Source organism: Onychomys torridus, chromosome 1 (genome assembly GCF_903995425.1).
Source record: "Onychomys torridus chromosome 1, mOncTor1.1, whole genome shotgun sequence".
Classification (NCBI taxonomy): Eukaryota; Metazoa; Chordata; class Mammalia; order Rodentia; family Cricetidae; genus Onychomys; species Onychomys torridus.
The window spans coordinates 177,053,574-177,069,811 of NC_050443.1; the positions used below are offsets into that span (position 1 = coordinate 177,053,574).

The 16,238-nt window shown below is 39.4% G+C and overlaps 1 protein-coding gene across 2 annotated transcripts in view; it reads left to right on the forward strand.

The window, feature by feature from the left end:
- Nucleotides 1-16,238, forward strand: part of Atrnl1 (attractin like 1) — a 577,179-nt gene that overhangs the window by 47,482 nt on the left and 513,459 nt on the right. For both annotated transcript variants that reach the window (XM_036173756.1, XM_036173764.1), the window contains exons 8-9: nt 837-1,092; nt 3,614-3,797. In XM_036173756.1, coding sequence (XP_036029649.1) covers nt 837-1,092; nt 3,614-3,797 — 440 coding nt within the window. The remainder of the gene's footprint in view (nt 1-836; nt 1,093-3,613; nt 3,798-16,238) is intronic.

Below are 16,238 nucleotides of genomic sequence, written 5' to 3' on the forward strand. Positions count from 1 at the left end.
GTAGACCTTTCAGTACATTTTCAATAGAAATGATAAAGTAAACATCCTTATCTTACTCTTGGTCTTAGGGAAAGCATCCCACATTTCACAATTAAGTATATTTTTAGTTTAGTGTTTTCCTTAGATAACCTTTTTTAAAACTGCAAAAATCATCTTTTTAGTTGAAATGTAGTGGTTTATACCATTTCTGTATCATTTATATGAATCATCTGTGAATGAAATTAATTGGATAATTTATAAGTGTTGTAAAGATTTACCTAATGTGACCTGAATGTATGTTTTCCCACAGCCAGAAGTGGGAATAAAATGTACTTTGAGTGATATACAAATGCCCATGTTTTGGTGACTGTGCTGGAAAACATTGAGTAATTGAGAATAGTAAGAACCATTTGCATAGGTGGTATAATTAAAATGTAACTATTAGGGACTCAGATCATTCAGGTGTTGGAAAGACCGCCTCGGTGATGTCCAGAGACTGCATCCTGCTTTCCTGATGTCTGAGGATCGTCCATTGTAAAACCACTGCTGTTAGACATAGTTTCCGATGTGTTCACTGCAGTTCCCACTCACACCATTTCAGTGTTCTCTTCCTGTACAGAACAACCAGAAATATTCTCAGTAGAGTATATAGTGTGACATTTGAACTAAAATACATTACAGCAACTTTGTGAAAACATAGATAAGTTTCCCCTTTTGTAATCATTGGTGTGTTCCCTTTTGAAGTATGCTGTGAACAGTTACTAAAATGTGGTGTTTAAATATAGTCTTTTAAAACTTGATGCATGTTGCTAAGAAATAACTCTCTTGTCTACTAATGTGTGTATTTTAACTTACAGGATAACATCTTTATGTATGGAGGCAGAATTGAAACAAGTGATGGCAATGTCACAGATGAATTGTGGGTTTTTAATGTACACAGTCAGTCCTGGAGTACAAAGACCCCCACTGTTCTTGGACATGGTCAGCAGTACGCAGTGGAGGGGCATTCAGCACACATTATGGAGCTGGACAGTAGAGATGTTGTCATGATTGTGATATTCGGATATTCTGCAGTATATGGTTACACAAGCAGCATACAGGAATACCACATCTGTGAGTTTCTTTAAAGGTGTCATTTCTGTATTGGTTGGGAGCACTTTTGTTTTTAATCTTCTAATTATTTGTAAGTATTAGTCCTTACTAATGCTTTCTCAGTATAATCTTTTTGATTATGCTAGATTTCTGTCCTTTAATATTTGGGTACATCTCTTAGCCAGATATGGAGGAATGTTGCACACACATTTTCAGAGATTTACAAACATTTTAAATATGAGGCGTTCCAATAGATGGTGCTGTTTCCTTGGATTTTACCTATGAATCAAAAGCTGAAATTAGCGCTTGTCTTTGTGTTTCAGGTTTTTAGGATTTGTCAGTTTTCTGTGTTATGTCTTATTGCTAGGCCTATTTAAAGTAGATTCTCAAGGATAAGCTGCTGGTTTCTAAAAGAGATTTTTTTTTTTAGTGTATGAAGGTAACCTGGTCAATCTACGCATGATTTTTCTGGATGCTTCTTTTTATTATATAAGTAAATTTTCTAGTCTCCCCCACCCCCATTTCCTTATGACATTTTTAAGCAATGGTAACTTTTTGGTTGTTTTAGTTTGTCTGCACATTTATCTTATAGTTGCTGTTTAAAGTTAAGAATATACTCATTTCTGGGTCTCCTCACTTACTGAGCTCCAGTTCTTGACTTTTGTGTGAACAACACACATGACCTTATAGACTCCTTGCATAATCTCAGCAGGACTACTTCTGCAGGCCTCATTAGTAGCAGGAATGCATATGTGCTTAGCAGAGTGGTTCTCCACCATTGCCAAACCTGTCTCCAGAAATATTTACAATTCATAACAGTAGCCAAATGACAGGTATAAAGTAGCAACGAAACTAATCTCATGGTTGCGGGGCGGTGTGTGTGTGTGTGTGTGTGTGTGTGTGTGTGTGTGTGTGTGTGACCACAACTGTGGAACTGTATTAAAGGGTTGCAGCATCAGGAAGGGGCTTAGAGGAAGATGCACTCAGTCTCTTCTGCAGCCCTTCAGGTGGTGGCAGTTCTGTTTTTGTGTTTTCCATCCCACAGTCATGATGACCTGGATGTGGCCCTTACACTGTTAGTCCCACATTGTCACCTCACCTCACACTCCCTGTTTGCTCTTCCGTTCAGTCACTGTTTGCTTCTTGGACTTAGAATCTGGCTTAGTGTCACCATGTCTAGCACATATGAGCACACTCATACACACACACATATACACACACACATACACACACATACACACATATGCACATGCGCACACATACACACATATGCACATGCACACACACATACACACATATGCATACACACATACACATGCATATACACAAATACATGCACACACATATGCACACACACATACACACACATACACACATATACATATATACATACACACACATACACATACACACATACACACACATACACATATATACATACACACACATACACATACACACACGTACACACACATGCATACATATATATCCACACACACATATACACATATGCACATATATATTTAACTTTCTTTTTGTTCTTTTTTAGTTTTTTGAGACAGGGTTTCTCTGTGTAGTTTTGGTGCCTTTCCTGGAACTCACTCTGTAGACCAGGTTGGCCTCTAAATTGTTCTTTTGGCTTCACAGAAGTGGGAAGAATCGTGTTTTTTGAGTTTTATAGGCATAATAGATGAACCATGAGCATTTAAAAATTCTGTGTATTATATATAAGTACAATTGCTGGGAAGATTTCCTACTGTCTTCAAGTGCATTGGAGGCTGCTGTGATGCTCAGGTGTCTGGTGCTTTCCCCCTGAAAAGCACACAGTGAAGAGCACAGAACAGTGGATAGATGCTGCTTAGCGATGGCAGAGTGAATAAGTTCCTGCGCCGCACAACAGTGGTGCTTCGGTGCTATATTAGAAAGGAAGTGTTGGCCTGGAGAGGTGGCTCAGTGGTCAAGCTCACTTGTTTCTGTGGAGGACCAAGGGTGAGTTCCCAGCAGCCACCTGTTCTGCTGCTGCAGACAAAGGAGAATGTACCTCTTTCCCTTGTGAACTCTTACCAGTGTGCTCGCTGGTAGACCCCAACAATATTATGATTGTCAGAAGAATACTAGAATTTTAGTTTTTAGGATCAGCGCGGTGCTAAAGTGTGTTCAGTTACCTGAGGTATAAGAGAGAGTGGTCATATGATTTTTATCTGTTATATCGCTAGCTTATTTCAAGTTTGTCACACAGAAAGCCATAATAAATATTTGCTATGTATTTTATTTTATTAAGGACTATTTTTTGAATACATAAGTACATATAAGATAAATTCCCCCTTTTCTTTATAATCACAAATGCTGGATTTTCGGTGTTTCAGAGTTTATCCGGGAAGACCTAGGACACTTGGTTTTCCCTCAGTCCCCACAGTAGCACCTTCTGTCACGTACCAAGTGTGGCGCCATCTGCTCATAAAGAGAGGCCACCAGAGTTAACTGGGTGGATTTGTTTTTAACTACTACTTGAGTTTCATGATTTGTTTTCTTCTTGCTACAGCATCAAACACTTGGCTGGTTCCGGAAACTAAAGGAGCCATTGTACAAGGTGGATATGGCCACACAAGTGTGTATGATGAAGTAACCAAGTCCATTTATGTTCACGGAGGTTATAAAGCATTACCAGGCAATAAGTATGGATTGGTGGATGACCTTTATAAGTATGAAGTTAACACCAAGACTTGGTGAGTAGACTGAGTAAAAGTATGAGAAGGCAAAAAATTGATAATAGTTGTATGATAATATTTTTACTGGCTTTTTTCATGCAGTGTATTTTGATAGTATTCTTTCCCCTTCCTCTGCTTCTCCCATTCTCTCCCCACATCCTCCTACCCATCAACATCATGTTCTTTTTCTCTCAGTAAAAAACAAAAGCAAATCAAACAAAACAATTACCAAAACCTCAAAATGTATTTAAACCAAAATGTCCGCGTGTGCGTGCGCGCGCACACACACACACACACACACACACACACACACACACACACACGCTCTCTCTCCATAGAATTCATTTAGTGTTGATCAAACTACTCTTGGGCATGGGACATGCCTGAAGGGGTGGTTGATATATTCAGTGTCACTCCATTGGAGAAAATGGATTTTCTTTTCCTAGAAAGTAGCCATTGCAGATAGCTTCTTGATTAGGAGTGGGACTTTGTGCCCACCTCCCCTGTTCCTTGCTGTGGCTTTGTCTGGCTTGAACTTGAGGAGGTCTTGACTGTGCTATCACAGTCCTGTGAGTTCCTATGAGCATGAACCCTTCTGTGATAATATCTTTTTTTTTTTTCCTTTTTTAAAATTTATTATATTTGTGTTTTAATTTTACGCATCAGCCATGGGTTTCCCCTGTCCTCCTCCCTCCCACCCCCACCCCGATCTTCCCCCATCCCCTCCCCTCCATTCCCATCTCCTCCAGGGCCAAGACTCCCCTGGGGATTCAATTCAACCTGGTGGATTCAGTATAGGCAGGTCCAGTCCCCTCCTTCCAGGCTGAGCAAAGTGTCCTTGTGTAAGCCCAAATGTAAGTTCAAATGGCTGAAAGACATTTAAGGAATTGCTCAACATCCTTAATTATCCAGGAAATGCAAATCAAAATGACTCTGAAATACCACCTTACACTTGTCAGAATGGCTAAGATCAAAAACACAGAAGACAGCTTATGCTGGAGAGGATGTGGAGCAAGGGGAACTCTCCTCCACTGCTGGTGGGAATGCAAGCCACTTTGGAAATCAATATGGCGCTTCCTTAGAAACCTGGGAATCCATCTCCCCCAAGACCCAGCTGTAGCACTATTGGGCATATACCCAAGGAATGCTCAATCATACCACAAGGGCATTTGCTCAGCTATGTTCATATCAGCATTGTTTGTAATAGCCAAAACCTGGAAACAACCTAGATGCCCTTCAACTGAAGAATGGATAAAGAAAATATGGTACATATACACAATGGAGCACTACTCAGCAGAGAAAAACAATGACATCATGAGGTTTGCAGGCAAATGGATCTGGAATTACAAAAAACATTTTTCTTTCAGTTTTATTGTCTAACTTCAATGAAATACAAAGCTTGTGGTATTATGATGTATTTTCACCTTTTTATAAATAGCAGTGCTACCCTGTACATGTTATATTAGCCTTCTCATGTTCATTTACAGTAATATTTCTGAGGTGCATGTATAAAATGACATTGTAATGTGTTACTGAACTGCCTTTTGGTTTTCTGTAGCACTGTGTGCTTCCAACAGCAGGAGTGCCCTTGTCTGCTGTGGAATAATCCTTCTGCACACTGTGTGAATTATGCTTTGATTGGTTGAATAAAGAAGCTGACTGGCCAGTAGCTGTACAGGATAAGGTTAGGCGGGAAAACCAGACTAAGGACACTGGGAAGAAGGATGCAGTCTTGGGAGTCACAAGGAGAGTCAGAGAGAAGAAAGATGAACATGCCATGTTAAAAGAAGGTACCACCACATGGCAGAGGGTAGCTAGAAATATGGTTTAATTTAAAGTATAAGAGTTAGCTAGTAATAAGCCTGAGCTATCAGCCAAGTATTTATAATAATATTAAGTCTCTTTGTGGTTATTTGGGAGCAGCTGCCAGGACACAGAGAAACCCTACCTGTGCTTGTCCTCCCTGTTCTCAGCAGCACTTGGTAATGAGGATCCTACTCCTGCCATGTAGTAGATAGAGACAGTTGCTCAGTGATATATTGATGTGTTTCCCCAATTAATATGGTGACTTCGATTTTTTCAGGTGTTTACTTGTCTCTTTTTGTTTAATTTATGACTTATTTGTATCCCTAACATTCATTTTCTGTTAGAAACACTGATTTTTCATTGATCTTTTATGATTATAGTATTAAAATACCGTATTATTGTACTTGCTTCTTTTTTAGAATCTGAGAAATTATGCCTTTTGTTTTAAGACAGTTGGCATGTCTTCTGAAGTTGTTTGAGTGCATTTAGGGAAAACTTGCTTATTAGGTAGTGATTTTCTCCCCTTTTACCTTCTGCTGTTCATTCCTCACCGTCTGGGAGAGAGGGCAGTGAGACTTCCTTTTAACATGAAAAGATATCAAGTCACAGAATGAAGCAGCTTCATGGGCAACAAGGACGAGGTAGATTAATGTAATTATGGTAAAGTCCCTCCAACATAAAGACAACAGTGAAAACAGAAGAGAAAAGGCATTTCCCTGTCTTGGAGGCGACTAGGACTGACAGCTGACAGTTTTCCTTGCTTTGTAATGGTAGTGGATGTGCAGTTTGTTACTGTGGGGTGCCCGGGAGGTTTGAGGTTGAAGTTGAGGAGCCTTCCTCTGTCACTGTCTCCCTTCACTGAGGAAGGCTTTCTCAGTTCCACACAGAGTTTGCTGATACTTCTCATCCAGCTAGCCTCCTTCTCCAAGGACCCTCTGCTGGTGTTTTACCTTTCAAGCCCTGGGATTCAGGTCACCACACCTACCTGGCCTTCACCAGGGTTTTGGGGACCTGAACTCTACTTACTACCTTTGATTCGAACACTGCACCACTCTCGTAGACAACTTCTTAACGGAAGACGACATAATGCTTTCAAATGTCCGAAGGGAAAACAGTCAGCCTAAAGTTTTGGATCTAATGGAAATATTCTTAAAAAAGCCAACAGCATAATGGCATTTTCAAAAGAACAAGAATTGAATCCAACAGCAACATATCTCAACAATAGGAGAAAAAAAAGATAGTGTCCTGTTTTATTTAAGAAATAGGAATATGTTCGCTATCACTCTGATATAATATTTTATGGTACTAGTTTATGACAGTTTGACATATTAAAGGATGCTCAAGTTTTAATGTTTAGTTAACAAACATTTTTGTTTTCACTGTTGGGAAGTGTTGAGGCATTGAAGTTTGGGATACACTCAGAGTCTTTGCTGCTACATTCCTGCTTCTACATATGCAGTTAGATCTGATTTGTTGACACTTGAAGAGTGGAGGAACATCAGTGCTCTTGACTATAAGGCTTGCCACTCCTCCAGGTTGAGTCTTTTTATCTTGTTAGTGTGTTGTACTGGTTGACATTGCCCGACAGGGTTTTAACTCTGTTTTCAAGGTCTGGTGCCATCATGCTTTGACCTCTTAGCTTTGTTACATCAGACTGCTCATGGTGCTTTTTCTATATCTATCTATAGAGCTTACAGTAGGAGCCTGTCAACATTTTCATTGTTCTTAGCAATGCTGTGGGTGTGCATGCAAGTGCATGTGTGCGTGTGATTGTGCCTGTGTGATAACAGAGACTTATGTTTTGAAAACCTATTTTTCAAGTGAGAGGGAGAAAAGGATGCCAGGAATATTTCTGTAGATATAAGTAATATCTACAGTAATAACTATAAGTAATGCTTCCAAATGATTAAGGTGTCGTACTGTATCAGTTCTGTACTTAAAGCCTTTGAAGTCACATACACTTTAAAAAGTGATCTCTTCAGGCTTCAGTAGATATTATGGGTTTATTTTTACATCATTGCATTCAAGGATAATTAAATTACTCAGTTATTTTATTTATTTATTTTTCTTTAATAAATTTACCTGTCAGAGATTTTGGAGACAGAACAATTTTATAAGTCTGTTATTAGGTAGATCACATTTCAGCTAATACTGATGACCATACTTGCATATCTGCATATTGAATGTCTGAAGGCTTTAAATAAATAACTATTAGATGCTTATCAGGCTGTTTATTAGGCTAGCAAGGAAACCAGAAAGAGTACTGACAACTTTCTGAGGAGCTGAATTATAAGGGAAATTATTCATAGTGATAATGTAAGAGAAGTGGGTCAAGAGAGTATCTTTTTTAAGGTTGAAGAAATAATTATGTTGGTGAACTGACCCAGGAATGATCACCCATGTGTAGAAAATGGACAGCTTGCTGGAGGAATGTTTGCAAAGACAATAGAAGTCAGATATAGTACTGAGAGAGGAAGCAGGCACTTCATGTTCTGTGGGACGTGAGAGATGGCAGGCTCCGTGAGAACTAAGAGAGGCAGTGGGCAAAGGTGTCGAGAACTTGCACGAAATTCAATTGTTTTTACTTTCTCAGTGAAATAAAGTCAAGTCACTAGTTGAAAACAAGAATGTGAAATAGTGGAGCTTTGAGTTTTGAGAAGAGGTGATTTATGTGGTGATCGCTTAGGAAGAGTGGACAGGCTCAGGAGTTGATGGCTGTGAGACACTAAGGTGAGAAGCTGTCTGTATGGGCAGACATGATTTCAGTGTCTTCAGTCCTGTGCTTGAGTATTTGGCTTGAATGAGCAGTTATGGTCTAGATGTTCTTATTTAGTCTATTGGTCAATGTACTTACTAGTTGTCCTAATATAGTTATTTATAAATTCTTGGCCAAAGGGAGTACTATCATGTTTGATTTTACCCAAACCATATTCCAATGCAGATGTCTGCTGATTTGCCTTCTACAGTCTTTCCAAGGTTTGGTATTGTTTCCTAAGAGAGAGAGAGAGAGAGAGAGAGAGAGAGAGAGAGAGAGAGAGAGAGAGAGTGTGTGTGTGTGCGCGCGCGCGTGCGTGTGTGCACGCTTTGGTTCTATATGATTGTGAGAAATTATGCCTGGTCTTTGTTCTGTTTTATTTATTTATTATTTTTTTGTGTAGATAGTGTAGGTAACTTCATGCATGCACATATGCCTGTGCACATGTGTGTGCATATATGTGGAGGTCAGAAATTTACATTGAGCTTCTACTTTATTCTCCACCTTATTTTTTGAGACAGGGTCTCTCCCTGAACCTGGTGTTTATTCATTTGGCTATGCTGAGTAGCCAATGAGCTCCAAGGATTTGCTGTTCTCCACCCGCCATCCCTGAGGTTAAGGCACATACTTCTGTGCTTGGTTTGGGTGCTAGATATCCACACCCAGATCCTCTGGCTTCCTGCGAGACAGGCACTTTACTGGTGAGCCATCTCTTCAGCCCTGCAGTTTTGATTTTAATTTTAATTTTCTCTTTTACTAATAATGTAGAACATCTCTTTCATATATATTATCCATAGTGCTTCTTTGAAATTTTGTGCAAATATTCTGCCCATTTTATTGTATTTGATAGACTATGTATATTTCTCTGCAATATTTATTTTATATTTTGCAAACATGCTCTCTCAGATTGTGGATTATCTTTCTATTCATGTGTCATTATTTGATAACTAGAACTTACATACATATAGTCAAAGAAGTAAGTTTTGTTTTATTTTGTGGGTTGTACTTTGTATTTTGCTTATATAATACTATTCTACAATATTTCATATTTTTATAAATGATTTTCAATTTTTTCTAACTAGTTTCACAGTTAATTTTCAATCTGTCTTGTGTGTATGGCAGTGTCTGTGCCGTAGGTACTCACTGGGCATTGTTCAATAACAGTTCATTCCTTTGATTGTCTAGAGCATGGGAAACATTAATAAGAAAATTATTTCTAGGTAATTAATATTTTCATGGTCTTCTCAATGAAATCTGTATGTTTTAAAATTAAAACTCATACTTATTTTAGTGTGTAATTATAGGGGTCACACTTGAGCGTGTGTGTGTGTGTGTGTGTGTGTGTGTGTGTGTGTGTGTGTGTGCGCATCTATACCGGCAACAGTGTGCTTATAGGGGTCACACTTGAGCACATGTGTGTGTGTGTGCATCTATACTGGCAACAGTGTGCTTGTGGGGGTCAGAGGACAGCTTGAGGGCAATTGGGTCTCTCTTCTCAAGATGTGAGTTCTGGGACTGACTCAGCTTGTCAGGCGTGGCAGGAAACATCCTCACCCACTGAGCTGTCTTACTTGGTATTGTTTTCTTAAGTATTTGAATACTTATTACCATGAGCCTCATGTCTCCTCGAAACAGAAATGTGTTCTTTCATAGATGGCATTGAGAATATGCAGTCTCTTAGTTCTGGAGCATGAGCAGCAGAGCTCCGGTCCTGGCAAAGTCTCCCAGGAACTGTTCTCTGCGTTTCTAGTGTTTAGACATCCTGGGCTTCTTCTCGTAACTGCACCCTTCTAATCTAAATTTTTATCTGTACATGACTTGCTTTATAAAGATTCAGTCAGTGAATTTAGGGTCCACATGGATCTAATGTTAATGTGACTTCATTTATCTAACTTAAGTTGTGACTTCCTTTTACTTTAGCACAAATGTTTGCAGAGAGTCAGTTTCCAAACGAGGTCACATTCTGAATTTGTAGGTATATATTAACTTTGGGGAGAATACTATACATTCAATGAATGTTGTATGTTTTTTTTTCTGTTTTTATCTTGATGGAAGTAAAACTGATTTTTATGTTTTATATCAGACTTGCTGATTTTAGTCATTTCTGTGCAAGTATTTTAGATTTTTTAATAGTAGTTGATCAGATTCTATATGGATAACCTGAATATTCCCTTTTTGTGTTTCAAAGCTTTTAATCTTGTCTTTTCATGCCCACTGCACCCTCATCTCAGTGTAGATTAGAGGGAAGTGATGTTAATTAATACGTCTCTTTATTCCTCAGATTTAGAGAAATACCTCCAGTCATTCTCCAGCAAGAGCTGTGTCTCTGTGGGTTTTATAGAAACCGTTATTAAGAAAGTTAAAAAAAAAAAAAAACTAATCTTAACAAATATGTCACCTTATACAAAAATCAACTCCAAATGGATCGATCAGAGACTTCAGTGTGAAACCTGAAGTCCCGAGACTGCTGGAAGCAAACCCAGGCAGTGTCCTACAGGATAGAGTGTAGGAAGGACTTTCTGAATAGGGCTCCATTGGCTCAGGACAAATAGGACCTAATAAAACTAAAAAGCTTCTCTATGGCACAGTAAACAATCAACCAAATGCAGAGGAAGCTTGCAGAGTGGGAGAGACTCTTTGTCAACTATCCATCTAATAGAGGATTAATACCAGTGTATACGAAAAAGCAGTCTAAAGTCCAATGATGACCAGCTGTCCAGTATATCCCTGATAATGTAGTAATGGCAGCACCAACAGATGTCTAGTTGGATTTGAGGCCCACTCAATAGGAAGGGATTAATCCCTGGTATTGTAACCCTAGCCAACAACCTCTGACTGGTAAAGTCATGGGGCCCGGAGAAGAGCCCTCTACCTCCATTTTCCTAAACTTATCATTTCCAGCTTTATTCTAAAAACCTCCCCTTACACCTACAAATGAACACAGCTCTCACCATGATCAGGGAAGCTTCTTTTCCAGCAGATGGAGACTGTCCTAGTCAGTGTTTTATTGCTCTGAAGAGAGTTCTCCATCTGGGTCCACAGGCAGTGGGAAGAGAGTGACACAGGGCTTGGCTTGGGCCTTTGGGACCCCAAAGTGCACGCCTAGTAACACTTCCCCCAACAGGCCACAACTCCTAATCTGCTCAAATAGTGATGGAGGAAAGCATTCATATGAGCCTAGGTGGGTCATTCTTATTCAAACCATCACAGAGACCATTACAGAAATCTACAACTAGTCAAAATTAACAGAACAAAGACAGTGTAGTGCCCAGCCCTGATTGATACAAATACATTGTAACCCTTCACCTAAAGGGGCAGAAAGATTAATAGCCAGGGGTCCAGGATGTCTGCTGTGAGACAGTAACATCTGTTTATAGTGACATCTATTTATGGCAGGGAAGTTGTACCTATGAAATATAAAAAGTATAGGTCTGAATAAGACCTGCATGATGATACCATCAGTTGACATGCCAGTGTGGATGAGAAATCTTAGAGGCCCCGACCCATAGATGAACTACGGTCAATTAATCAGTGGCTGCTGCGAGAGGGATTGTCTTTTCTAGGGATCAGTCCCTGATAGCTTATCCAGTCCCTCTGTCTAGCCTTAAAACACATATACACACACAAAGCAACACTAAGTGGTTGCAGAAGGTTGTGTGTGTGTGTGTGCACATACACACGCTTGGAATAATAGTTAATGAAAAAGCTGGGCGGTGGGGGCACACACCTTTAATCCCAGCACTTGGGAGGCAGAGCCAGGCAGATCTCTGTGAGTTCGAGGCCAGCCTGTTAGAGTGAGTTCCAGGAAAGGTGCAAAGCTACACAGAGAAACCCTGTCTCGAAAAACCAAACCAAACCAACCAACCAAACAAAAATAGTTAATGAAAAAGAGGTCATAAATTTTAGAGGGGTGGAGACATGGGAGGACTTGCAGTGGGGTGAGCAGTGAGTAGAAATGATGAGAATACAGTGTGTATGTAGAAAATACTATTAGGAAAGTTAGATTAAACATATTTTTTCTTCCCTCTCTTGATTTGCTAGTAGCTTGTATCAAAATCCCTTTGAGAGTTGGTTATTGGATGTTTTTCCCAAAGTAAGGTGGCTAATTATCATGATTTATTTTAGTAACTCAACTTAAATCAGCTTTAGCCGAATATCACTATTGGTTTTTGGTTTTCCAATATTTTGATGAGGAACTTTAAAAATCTTTGTTAATATATGAGATATGATCATGCTTCTCTTGAATTATTTGTATTAATTATTTGATGTTAATGCTATATTGGCTACATAAATGTATTTGGAGAGCATTCTTTTTAATACTATAGACCACATTTATAAAATCAGAATTATTTTTCCTGAGTATTTTTTAATTATAGCCTTTAAGAGAACTAAACGCAACTTTTTATATTACCTTTAGAATTTTAGCAATGAAATTTATTACAAAGTTACTATAAGAATATTCAGATTGTCTCAGCCTGATTAAGTTTTTCTAAGTTTTTTTTTAAGAATTGATCTATGAAATTAGTATCATTCATTAAATTATTATAACAGTATTATTAGTACAGTAAAACACCCTGTAAATTATGATGTGTTAATTATGAATGCGAAGGGTTTCATTGTGATTTTCCACGCGCATGCCATGTACTGGATCCTGTTTTCTGTCTGCTCCTGTCTGTCAACTCTCCTTTCCCTCCATGTCACTAACAACTTTACTGTTCTTATGTAATTTTTAGATTTCACAGGAGAGACAACATGTGATGTGTGTTTTTGAATATGGTTTATTTTACTTTTATATGAATTAATACTTAATGTGAATTAAATAACTTCAGCTCTCTCTGCTTCCCTGCAAATGACATTCCATTTTCTTCATGGCAGTGTAACACTGCACTGTGTGACCAGGTCGTCCATCTTTGTTCACTTGTTTTTTGCACTTGGGCTGAGTCTGTACTTTGTGAGTAAGCTTGAGATGAAGTAGGTGTGCCTGTCCCTGTTGTAAATTGACGTGGAGTCCTTTGACCCCGGGCATGGTATAACTGAGCCATAGGTAGTTCTCTTGCTTTTGTGGCATTCTTGCCGATTTTCACAGTGTGTGTCAAAATATACATTCTCTCCATTACTTTTTGTAATGTTATAAACAGAATTGTATAGAGTGCAGTGTGGCTTTTTTCACACAGCGATATATAGCCAGCGTCCCACCATGTCTTTTCATATGTAGTAGCCTGTGCCTTTTCTTGCTGAATTGTATTCCATTGCATGATAGAACAGCTTGTGTATCCATTTACATAATGAAGAATATGCCAAAGGCTTCCAAATTATGTCAGTTATATATGAAACTGTTATGAATATCTGCATGCAGGTACTTTGGTGAAACAAAGTTTTCAACTCACTAGTAAATAATAAGATACACATTTCCTTGGTTGTGCGTTAGAATTATTTTTAGTACTGTGAATAAGCTGCTAAATTATCTCCCGAAGTGATGTGTTTTATTCCTTGCATCAACAGATAGGAATTTTTATTAGTCTGCATCCTTGTTAGGTTATAGCAATGCCAGGATTTTCAGTTTTCACCATCTTAATAGGTGTGTAGTGGTGTCTTTTTAGTGTACATTACACAAAGTGAAACATATTTTTATTCACATATTCACATTCATGTGCTTTCTTTGAGAAGGTGTCTGTTCAAATATTTGTTCCGTCTTAAGGGTTCTTTGTATAACTTGGAAAACATTCTTTTGTAAGGTCTTAGGTGGCAAATGTTTTTTTTTTCTTTTCTTTTCTTTTTCTTTAATTATATTTGTGTTTTAATTTTACACATCAGCCATGGGTTATCCTGTCCTCCCCCTCCCGCCCCTGCTCCCACCTTCCCCCATTCCCCTCCATTCCCATCTCCTCCAGGGCCAAGACTCCCCTGGGGATTCATTTAAACCTGGTGGATTCAGTACAGGCAGGTCCAGTCCCCTCCTTCCAGGCTGAGCAAAGTGTCCCTGTGTAAGCCCAAGGTTCCAAACAGCCAGCTCATGCTCTAAGGACGGACAGGTCCTGGTCCCACAGCCTGGATGCCTCCCAAACAGTTCAAGCTATTCTATTGTCTCATTTTTCCAGAGAGCCTGATCCAGCTGGGGGCTCCACAGCCTTTGGTTCATAATTCATGTGTTTCCATTCATTTGGCTATTTGTCCCTGTGCCTCTCCAATCTTGGTCTCAACAATTCACGCTCTTAAAGTCCCTCCTCTACATCCACTTCCATCAGTTATTAGAAGAGAGTTCCAAGACAACTGCTAGCGTGTTTAGTCATCTGATCACCAGACTAGGTCAGATCAGGCCTTCCCTCAACCACTGCCAGCAGTCTACAGAGGATATATCATTGTGGATTTCTGGGGACCTCTCGAGCACTCTGCCTATTCCTGTTCCCATGTGGTCTTCATTTATCATGGTCTGTTATTCTTTGTTCTCCCTTTCTGTTCTTGATCCAGCTGGGATCTCCTGCTCCCCTAAGCGTTCTTTCCCTCAAACCTTGCCCTTCATTACTCCCACTGTCGTCCAGGTTGTTCATGTAGATCCCATCCATTTCTCTGTCATTGGGTGATCCCTGTGTCTTTCCTAGGGTCCTGTTATCTAGGTAGCCTCCCTGGAGTTGTGGAGCAGTCTAGTCATCTTTGTTTTACATCTAGTATCCTCCTATGAGTGAGTACATACCATGTTTGTCCTTCTGAGTCTGGGTTACCTCACTCAGGATGATTTTTTCTAGATCCATCCATTTGCCTGCAAACCTCATGATGTCATTGTTTTTCTCTGCTGAGAAGTACTCCATTGTGTATATGTACCATATTTTCTTTATCCATTCTTCAGTTGCAGGTCATCTAGCCAGGTTCTGGCTATTACAAACAATGCTGATATGAACACAGCTGAGCAAATGCCCTTGTGGTATGATTGAGCATTGCTTGGGTATATATGCCCAAGAGTGCTACAGCTGGGTCTTGGGGGAGATGGATTCCCAATTTTCTAAGGAAGCGCCATATTGATTTCCAAAGTGGCTGTACAAGCTTGCATTCCCACCAGCAGTGGAGGAGAGTTCCCCTTGCTCCACATCCTCTCCAGCATAAGCTGTCTTCTATGTTTTTGATCTTAGCCATTCTGACAGGTGTAAGGTGGTATCTCAGAGTCGTTTTGATTTGCATTTTCCAGATAATTGGGGATGTTGAGCAATTCCTTAAATGTCTTTCAGCCATTTGAACTTCCTCTGTTGAGAATTTTCTGTTTAGTTCTATAGCCCATTTCTTAATTGGACTGTTGGGCATTTTGATGTCTAATTTCTTGAATTCTTTATATATTCTGGATATCAGCCCTCTGTCAGATGTGTGGTTGGTGAAGACCTTTTTCCATTCTGTAGGTTGTTTCTTTGTCTTGTTGACCATGTCCTTTGCTCTACAAAAGCTTCTCAGTTTCAACAGGTCCCATTGATTGATTGTTTCTCTCAGTGTCTGTGCTAATGGTGTTATATTTAGAAAGTGATCTCCGGTGCCAATGCATTCAAGACTACTTCCTATTTTCTCTTTTATCAGGTTCAGAGTAACTTATGTTGAGGTCTTTGATCCACTTGGACTTAAGTTTTGTGCACGGTGACAGATATGGATCTATTTGCAGCCTTCTACACGTTGACATCCAGTTATGCCAGCACCATTTGTTGAAGATGCTTTCTTTTTTCCATTGTACATTTTTTGGCTTCTTTGTCAAAAATTATATGTGTGTGCGGGTTAATGTCAAGGTCTTCAATTCGATTCCATTGGTCCACATGTCGGATTTTATGCCAGTACCAAGCTATTTTTGTTACGGTAGCTCTATAGTAGAGCTTGAGGTCAGGGATTGTGATGCCTCCAGAGGTTGTTTTATTGTACAGGATTCT